General features: G+C 34.9%; 1 protein-coding gene across 1 annotated transcript; it reads right to left on the bottom strand.

The window, feature by feature from the left end:
• Window positions 1-4,165: 4,165 nt before the first annotated feature.
• Window positions 4,166-10,240, bottom strand: LOC144443235 (retinol dehydrogenase 12-like). Its single transcript, XM_078132656.1, has 7 exons — window positions 10,194-10,240; window positions 9,198-9,435; window positions 8,473-8,632; window positions 7,880-8,008; window positions 6,831-6,989; window positions 5,086-5,244; window positions 4,166-4,308 (listed from the first exon to the last, which is right to left on the bottom strand). The coding sequence occupies exons 2-7, from the start codon at window positions 9,408-9,410 to the stop codon at window positions 4,166-4,168; spliced, it is 963 nt and encodes a 320-aa protein (XP_077988782.1). The 5' UTR covers window positions 9,411-9,435; window positions 10,194-10,240.
• Between the last annotated feature and the right edge of the window lie 242 nt (window positions 10,241-10,482).

Below are 10,482 nucleotides of genomic sequence, written 5' to 3'. Positions count from 1 at the left end.
TGTCTATATTGTACTTATATGCATGTATGTAAGTTTGAAGAAGCACAGTGTGTAAAAATGATCAGAAAGGTTAGGTGTTATGAGTTCAATAATAGTAAAACATGGAATCATATAACAGACGTTATGCCTAAAAAAAAACTAATCCAAATTTGATGAAACAGGTGCCACTCTTTTCCAGGTTTGTTTGTACCATACACGCCTTGGAGTTTCGCCTCGTAAACGGTTCAACTAAACCAATCTCTGTAAACACACAAATATTTTCAATATAGTCATTTGTTGGTATGCATAGTCAATAGGCAAGGATAAAGTTGAAGCCCAGAAAGTCACAATTACGAGAAAAATATTCACTTGTGATCATTATGAATAAAATACAGTAGTGTAAAATGTTCTGATTTTCCTACATTGACAAATTGATTTTTCCCAGCTTTCAATACAATTGCATGAATATTTTCTTTTAAGTCAATATCTTTTCTTTATTTCTGTAGGTCTGAAGGTCAGTCAGAAGAAACGTAGTGTAGCATGATGTAGGCTGGTACACCGCCCTCTATATACTCGGGCGGGAACAAGTTCAGCTGACTCAACTGTACATCGATAGAGGAATGAAGTTGTACATTATACCATCACTAGGATATCCCATTCACTTGGAGGATATCAGCTATAAATGGCGTCGATAATGGCTGGGGATATTTCGGAAATTGCCATTTTGTCCTGGAGGGCAAAATACATGTAGTAGACTGTGGATAAGACTAACAAACATTAGATTGTACATTCATCCATCCTTCCATCCACCTCCCAACCCATCCATCCATACATCCATCCATCCACCTACCTACCTACCTACCAACCCATCCATCCATCCACCTACCAACCCATCCATCCATACATCCATCCATCCATCCATCTACCAACCCATCCATCCATCCATCCACCTACTTACCAACCCATCCATCCATCCATCCACCTTCCAACCCATCCATCCATCCATCCATCCACCCATCCACCCATGCATGCATGCATCCACACTGCCAGTCGCAACGTCAGTTGCTGGTCAAAGTAAAGGTGATCAGAAAAAGAGCAAATATTAACTACCTATGGATCTACTAGGGCAACATATACGTAAAGAAAGAAATTCAGTATGAACATAGTAGTTCTATAAATCACGACGCGATGCAGAATTATTCCATAGAAACTTTGAAAGTGTACGATATCTGTGAATGTAAAGATGTCAATGTTTGTGCAGTTTTCACTGAAAACGTGCACCAATTATTTGTCGCAATATTAAGTAGTCCAGGTGTAACAAACCAGCATTGAACCGTCGAGCTTTAAAGAAATCGATAGATAGGAAACAGAAACTATATATCAATGTTATCAAATCAAATTTTAATCCAGTTGTTTTCAGTAAGTATAAACACTATAGCAATATTTTAACTTCTCTATTTTCAGGAATACGGGTAATTTATTTTATGAGAATAAGGGTAATACTAAGAAAAGGAATATAATTAATGATGTTCTTGGAAGGGGTAATAGAAATGTCAATAGTGTAGTCTCCTGACAAACTTAAAATTTCTTCAGATGAAAAATGAACCTGAATATACCCCACCGCACGCTATCGTGCCGGCTTTCAACGACTTCTTTGTAAATATTGAGCCAAAGCTAGCTTGTAATAAAATAGAACATAATAATTTTAAAAATTAGTTAACAGACCCAATCCCCAATTCATTATATCTTTACCCCACAACCCAATATGAAGTCCAACATCTTTTGCTGACGTTAGATGTCAACAAATCGTGTGGCTTTGACATTATCCCTACCAGACTTTTATCAGATGCTACTGACATAACACAATATCTACACAATATCTAAGCCCTTAGAATATATTTTTTAATTTTTCCTTTTCCTACAGGGTGTCCAGTGCTATCAAAATAGCAAACGTAAAACTAATATATGAGAAAGGATCTGAACATACCCCAGACAACTATAAGCCATTTTCTATTTTTCCCTCTATGGATAAAATTTTGGAAAAAATTTAGTTAGTAATCGCTCGAGGTCATTCATGGATCAAAATAAGATTTTATATGAATTGAACATCAATACGGCTTCCAGAAAAATTACAGCACAAACAGTCTGTGATTAATTTAGTAAACTACCTCCTTAAATAACCATGATGTACTTTTGTCTATGGTATTAAAGGTTTACCCTTGCTGTTTGTTTCAGGGTTATGCAGGAATGTTTGTTCTGACAGTGTCAACTCGATGTATTTGCCAATAAATTGTGGCGTTCTCAGAGCTTAGTTCTGGACCCTACATTATTTTTGTTGTACATTGAATGATCTTCCATTCTTTTTCGACTTCTAATTCTTATTCTTATTCTTTACTGGAATCCAATCAGCTTTCTACAAAGTAGTGGCTGTTTTTCATGGAGCCATAAAATATCTTTAAGAGTACATAAAACACAAAGTAATAAGTAACTCGATGAACAAAACAAAACAAAACAAAACAAAACAAAACAAAACAGAGTATAAAGTCGAGTACTGTCGCTAAAGAGTTCAAACATGTATACAATTCAAGAAACGATTACGAAACATTGAGTACGTGTCGGGCACATGTCTGTTTAAAACCATTCAGAGATTCCAGATCTCTTGTAGATCTGGGAATCCTATTCCAAATATTGGATGCCATATATTTCAAAGAACTTCTATGGCAGTCATTGTGATAGAAATCTACTCCGGCACTAGCCCTGGTTCTGTAATTATCTTTATCTATTTTGGTTGAACTGTTAAGATAATGAGGAGTTAAATTATTGTTGATCTTATACATTAAAACACATTTACAGAAGTAAAATCTTTGCTTCACTGACATCCACTTCAGGCGTGTTAACATATCAACACTGTGTGTTTTATAGTGACATTTCAAAAATAATACGCATGCCACGGTTTTGCAGCCGCTGCAGCCGCAAAATATTGGTCTCACTACTAGCATGGGACCACACAGTATTACAATAATCGAAATATAGAAGAACTAGTGTATTGTAAATGGATACTGCAGATGACTCGAATCGTTTGTTCATCACACTCAAAGCAATATTGACCTCTCACTAGTAAACCATGATTTTAAGTGTCTGATTGGCGTAATGCTAAAACTTGCAATCAGATTTGAACTGAATGCCTCCTGTAAGAGCAAAACTATAATTTTCAGTCGTACAATTAATGTACACACATAGATAAAATCCAAAAATCTGAGCTATAGCCATTATACATGATGTAACCCTTAATTGGAAACGTAACTATATGAAACTCTTTGAAATTTGGAGCTTGCATCGTTAAAATATTGCTCAATTATCGTGGACTTCAGAGCTAAAACCTATAGGGTTTTAGGTTCGATTCTTATTGGAATATATTAATCACTCGCCTTCAAAGCCAAGCTCCTGTGTAGTGTAGTGTAGCGTAGTGTAGTGTAGTGTAGTGTAGTGTAGTGTAGCGTAGTGTAGCGTAGCGTAGCGTAGCGTAGTGTAGTGATATATGTTCCAAATTACATCAAAATTGAAGCTTACATTACACAGATATAGCTTAATTACCGAAATCATTAATCATGCAAATTACCCATTAAAACTAAAACTATAGCTTTTTAGGGTATGTGTGCTTTGTAATGGTTGATGTGTGTACCAAATGTTTGCAGACTTTGAAGAGAAAATTCTTAAGATATAGCTTACTTGCTGCAAATCATTAATAATGCAAGTTATTCATTAAGGTATGAACTACATCAATAAACCCTATAGGACATTTGCGTTTTATTATGGTTAACATACTACCACATTATATTGAATTTGAAGTATGTGTTCCGATAGCCTAATTTCTTAAAACTATTAATTATGCAAATGACTAATTAATGTTCATGGAATATTTCCCAAAATCTAATTTGTTGTTGTCAGCACCATATGGAAGATGTGTACCAGGTTTCATTGGCATAGATGTAGCAGATTTTGAGATATCGTGTCCACAGACAGAGAGAGACACAGACAGACAGACAGACAGACAGGCAGGCAGGCAGGCAGGCAGACAGACAGACAGACAGACAGACAGACAGACAGACAGACAGACAGACAGACAGACAGACAGACAGACAGACAGAGACAGACTATATGTACAATGGAATTTCTGAAACCACGTTCAGGAAGTAGGTTCAGTATATTCTCCTTTCAGACGAACTAATTCCATACTGATATCCCATAATCTTAGGGCAATCTCCTTATCATACGATGCTTCGGAACTTTTCATCTCTTTGAAGTCTTCGAAATATTTACCAGTTACTCCTGCGGAGAAATGGATTTGCAATTGATATTTGTTTGAATTGTCATTGCCTTTAATATTTCGAGGATAGTAATCTACATTGTAACGATAGCTAGTGACAGAAAACAAGTCTTCGTAGAAGACATAGAACATATAATGTGTAAACACTACAACATATCTATGATAGACAGGAACTGGCTTGCTTTTGATAATTGACGTTGAAGGTCAAGCTCAAGGGCAAAAGTCAAGGTCTCCAAAGATAGTTTGTGTCTGATAATATGGGGTAGGCACTCAAATTGAGTCTTTATGCATTACTGTTTTTGAGTTATGCAGTAAATAATGATTTTTAACTACAAATATGACCTGCCATTCAGTAAAAGTGATATGAGCACCAAAATAATGCTTGTATATAGTTCTTTTCTTCAGTATTACTTGTACACACGGTTTAAAAGAATTGACAATATGTAAATACTACAATGTGCCTGTGATAGGCAGGAATTGGCTTGATTTTGATTATTGGTCCTGAAGGTCAAGGTCTCCAAAGATAGTTTGCATCTGATAATATGGAGTGTCTGTGTATTAGAGTTTTTGAGTTATGTAGTAAATATTGATTCTTAATTACAAAATATGGCCAACATTGTCAAATTTACATATATCAAAAACAAATTGACGTGCACATGTTGTCCCACATGATATATTTATCGTTCCGGGTCACTCAAAATTATAGTTTGTTTTGCGTTTAAACGCCGGAACGAAAAATGCTTTTTTCGTGACAAGACCTATTTTAGGAAGATGGTTACCTTTTAAACTCTCGTCCAAGGCAAGAAAATACATCATTTCACCGCCATAGTCTAATGTTTGAGTAAGTCCCAGTAGTTGAAGCAATGGCGATAATGTGTAAGTAATTAACCTCGTCAGCCAAGATGTATATCGCAGAATGGAAGTTGTCAGAATAATTCCTAGTAATTAAACATCATCATAAAAATAATACATTGTGTATCATGTGTATGTCTCACACAAATATAGTACCAATTGACAGTCACATCTAATTCAATATATCTGTATGTCTCACATAAATATAATATCAACTGACAGTCACATCTAATTCAATATATCTGTATGTCTCACATAAATATAGTATCAATTGACAGTCACATCTAATTCAATATATCTGTATGTCTCACATAAATATAGTATCAATTGACAGTCACATCTAATTCAATATATCTGTATGTCTCACATAAATATAGTATCAATTGACAGTCACATCTAATTCAATATATCTGTATGTCTCACATAAATATAGTATCAATTGACAGTCACATCTAATTCAATATATCTGTATGTCTCACATAAATATAGTATCAATTGACAGTCACATCTAATTCAATATATCTGTATGTCTCACATAAATATAGTATCAATTGACAGTCACATCTAATTCAATATATCTGTATGTCTCACATAAATATAGTATCAATTGACAGTCACATGTAATTCAATATATCTGTATGTCTCACATAAATATAGTATCAATTGACAGTCACATCTAATTCAATATATCTGTATGTCTCACATAAATATAGTATCAATTGACAGTCACATCTAATTCAATATATCTGTATGTCTCACATAAATATAGTATCAATTGACAGTCACATCTAATTCAATATATCTGTATGTCTCACATAAATATAGTATCAATTGACAGTCACATCTAATTCAATAACATCCGAGGAGGTATCTTTTGAGGGAATGACTTTCTCTATCTTTCTCCCCCTCTTAAATTGCTTCAGTTATGAATGATTTTTTTGTTTAGTTTTTATTCATTCTTTTGGTTATTATATATTTATTGTATTGTCATCTACATACCTGAATCTACTATGTATTCGTTTAATCAAATAAAATGTCCAGTGCACCTGACACTACAATGTTTTTTATATTTCTATTATATATTTATTGTATTATCTATCTATCTATCTATCTATCTATCTATCTATCTATCTATCTATCTATCTGTCTGTCTGTCTGTCTGTCTGTCTGTCTGTCTGTCTGTCTGTCTGTCTGTCTGTCTATCTATCTATCTATCTATCTATCTGTCTATCTATCTATCTATCTATCTGTCTATCTGCCTACCTATCTCTATCTATGATCTAATGATCTATCTGTCTGTCTGTCTGTATACATACATACATACATACATACATACATACATACAACATACATACATACATACATACATACATACATACATACATACATACATACATACATACATACATACATACAAACACACTTATATATATACTGCAAACTAACACATGCTTCGCGAACATAACTCCACTAATATTATTATAATCCATTCAGCCGAATTGGAAAATACCTCTGGACAAAACTCTTGTTTAGTATTATGGATGTGTGTGTGTGTGTGTGTGTGTGTGTGTGTGTGTGTGTGTGTGTGTGTGTGTGTGTGTGTGTGTGTCGGGGAGATGTCATAATTATGATAGTGTAAAGAGTATTAAACGTTTATGAAAAAACATCTTACCAGGATGAAAACAGTTGCAGGTGATCCCTGTCTGACTAATTCTCCTAGCAAGTTCATACGTAAACAGTACACATGCTAATTTGGAGTTACCGTAAGCCAGTGCCGGAAGGAAGGTGCCTTCTTTGTCCAGCATTAAATTGTCAAAATCTAAATTTGGCACTGAAAAATATTTAACAATTACAAAACATGTGAGATGTCAATCAAATAAAATGTCCAGTGCACCTGACACTGCAATATTTTTTTTATATTTCTAATGCCATAATAATGAAACATGTTTGTACTTTTATAGAACACAGCAATAATATAAACGGATTTACTATCAATATGTTCGGACTTCTGGCATTGTTTGTTTTTATTCATTGATTTTCCTAGATTTCTTATTTTGACAATTTGTTTGGTTATGAACAAAAACAAAACATCTTAACAGCTCTGGACAGAATATTTATGATAATATCATAAGCTAATGTGGGTTTTAATTGAAACGACTGTTTGTCGAAGAGTATATTAGACAGTCTATGGTATTATTGCAGACTTCACTGTATGAACAGCTGCTCAAAGATGACAAAAAATTGTGACGCGTTGCGTTGTACAGTGATCCTAATTTGACAATTGACTAGTATTTTTAAAATTATTTTGCAGACTTTTTATCTATCACTTCAACTTCGGTATGTCGTGACTCCCAACTCACTAGACTATGCCATTCATCACCCAGTCTTGGTTAAAAGTAAACAGAAATTGCCCATTTCGATGATCTAAGAAATTGAATATAACAGAAAAACCCACGAAAAGGAAGTTAAAATTCAGCGACTCAAAGACATTAAATAACAGAAAATAACCCATAAGGACGTAAAAATCTTTTGACAGAACAAACACATAATAACACAAACGATTCCGACAAGGAGGTAAAAAATCGGCGAATCAAGCACATATAAGTACGCGACAACCAGTGTTGGTGTTTGTATGGCAACAATACCGAAACTTATAACTCCATGACAATGAATTATTCAATGATCCAACTAGGCTATTATGCTGGTATAAACTTTACATACTTGCTCGTTTCGTAAATGCCTTTTCTGGGTTGTGTAGAAATGATGACGTCACCACAATTCTGGCCTCTCCATGTTGCTCTTTCGTTCTCTTCAAATCATCCAATAACATATTGGTTAGAAGAAAGTGTCCTGTGCCAATATTTGTAACATTTAGTGTAGAGTTGATTGGTTAGAAGAAAGTGTCCTGTGCCAATATTTGTAACATTTAGTGTAGAGTTGATTGGTTAGAAGAAAGTGTCCTGTGCCAATATTTGTAACATTTAGTGTAGAGTTGATTGGTTAGAAGAAAGTGCCCTATGCCCACATTTCAGTACAGGGTTGATCATATAAATAAAATATTTCTCCGAGCATGTGCAACTCAGTTAGTAAGCACTTTCCTATGATATCGGTACTTCATCTTACTTAGGCACAAATTTATAAGTAAAAAATTGACATTCATGTACTATGGTATTTCATATGAGTTTATCTACAGTGACGTCTCGCTTTTCAGATCAGCGAGGACTGGTTAGCAATGTGTGAGAAACACTTGTTTTGATGATTTGGTTACCCGAATTGTTTGAAATATACCATGAGATATACGATGATGTACTCACCAAGGTGATTGACACCAAAGCAAAGTTCAAAACCGTCTTCCGTTGTACATTGTGTCCGTGAAACCACTCCTGCGTTATTACAAAGCACATGCAGAGGTTTGCCCGTCGACTGAAAGTTATTGACGAACTGTCGAATTGATCTAAGGGAACTTAAATCGAGCTGCAGAACGGAAAGACACTGTAACGTTAGCACTTGGCCTAATTTTTGCAAAACACTATCGAAGGGGTTGTTATAGGTTAAGCGAGTTGTACTATATACATAGTGTATTGTTATTATATCCAGCATAAATCATCAAATTAAGGGGAACATATACTAAAATAAAGCAGAAGTTATAACCAGACTTTGACTTGTCCTTTTATTCAAACTCAAGTTATGCCATACTCAAGGCCATCTGTGTCGAAAAGTTTATCGTACCATATCACTGTAGTTGGACTGATACTTATTTGTACTACGAGCACATAGCCGTGACACAGAATTCCTACGAAAGTATAGTTGGTGTACCGAGTCAATGAGGATACATCAACGTTTTGCATAACAACCATGAAATACACAATACTGATATCTCATAAACTGTCAAAAATGTCAAAGGTATTTCCATGTCATACCAATATCTACAATTATAGGCCTAAAGCAGGGAAAGCTAAAAATGGAGGTAAGCCTCTATGATATGATTTCTTTTAAAAACTTTGAATATATGTTTTACATCAAATATCTTGTTTCTTACCTCCATAAATTCCACTTTGGCGTTATTATCGATGTTCTTAATTCTTCTCACCGCATCTCTACCTCGCTCTTCACTTCGACAGGCTAAAATGACGTCACATCCCTTCGCCGTCATCTTTTTGGTAGCTTCAAATCCAATGCCTGTATTAGCACCAGTAATGATGCATACTTTGTTTTCAAATGTTGTATCTACTTCCAAGGACATCTTTACCATTCAAAATGATTCAATTCAGCAATTTCTACGACAAATGAACATTTTGGAAGAACAGATGTGTAAATATATATCACACGTTTCTGTCGTCATGACAACTAGGTAAGGTTGCCAACTCATCTTTATATCTCTACCTCTATCTCTATCTCTACCTCTATCTCTCTATATCTCTATCTCTATATATATCGCTATCTCTATATCTCTATCTCTATCTCTTATATATCTGTGTTTAAATGTGAGTCTATATGATATGGACTTCCAAAAAACTGCGCAATTTCAATTTTCGAAGCTGACTTCAACCCTAGCAGTTCACCTGTATGATATTACTAACAACTGTTATGCTAACTTTCTAGCCGATAGATAACATAAAACCAATTCCACCCTTACTTGCACCATATGTGAATCTGTGTGAACCACGGTTGATATCGACATTTGGTGCGATAGAAAATACAGTGCCCATCCTATAACGATATATATATTACTGTCGGTTCATCCATGTGGGAAGTTCTTTATCTACGTTAACATGACCAGTATTTCGCCTTTGGTGACCTTATCTGGCCCTCAAACAGCTACTCCGACAACCGTCACTTCAGTCGCTTGAGGACCGATGCATGCGATGGAGCTAACATATAAAGCAGTATACAATTCTGTCCTGACAATGCCTTAAATGTACATATATTTTTGGTCTTGGTTAAACGTCTGAATAAATTGTGAGTAAAACAACTGAATTCTTAAATACTGTGAGTGAAAAGAAGACCTTGGCCAGGGAAAGAAAAACATACTCACACACGCAATAGAGCCATTGGTGACCTGGCGTGCACATAAAAGGTGGACGTCGAGTGATATATAGTAACCGTAATGTATGTATTTAGGCCTAAAAAAAAGTATTGTTTGGTTCCAGTTACCCGAGCCAACCTAGCTTTTCACTGCCGACCCAATTTTTTTTTATGTATTCGAAAAAAAATAAAAACGCAAAAATTGTGTGAAGTCTCACGGTAAATGGTGGATGTGGTAACTGACATCAACTTAAAAAGACAAAATAAAACTGTGCTTCCAATCTGTAATGGCTGTACAT

This window comes from Glandiceps talaboti, chromosome 1 (assembly GCF_964340395.1).
Source record: "Glandiceps talaboti chromosome 1, keGlaTala1.1, whole genome shotgun sequence".
NCBI lineage: Eukaryota > Metazoa > Hemichordata > Enteropneusta > Spengelidae > Glandiceps > Glandiceps talaboti.
Note: the sequence above shows the minus strand (reverse complement) of the source record. Positions and strands in the feature narration are given on the sequence as shown.

What these genes read in the sequence shown, in the direction of transcription:
- LOC144443235 (XM_078132656.1), bottom strand. Translation starts at nt 9,410, where the DNA reads ATGGTAAAGATGTCCTTGGAAGTAGATACAACATTTGAAAACAAAGTA. An exon ending in CCAAAGTGGAATTTATGGAG is followed by an intron (nt 8,633 to 9,197) that starts GTAAGAAACAAG and finishes TCCGTTCTGCAG; the next exon opens with CTCGATTTAAGTTCCCTTAG. An exon ending in GGCATTTACGAAACGAGCAA is followed by an intron (nt 6,990 to 7,879) that starts GTATGTAAAGTT and finishes AATATTTTTCAG; the next exon opens with TGCCAAATTTAGATTTTGAC.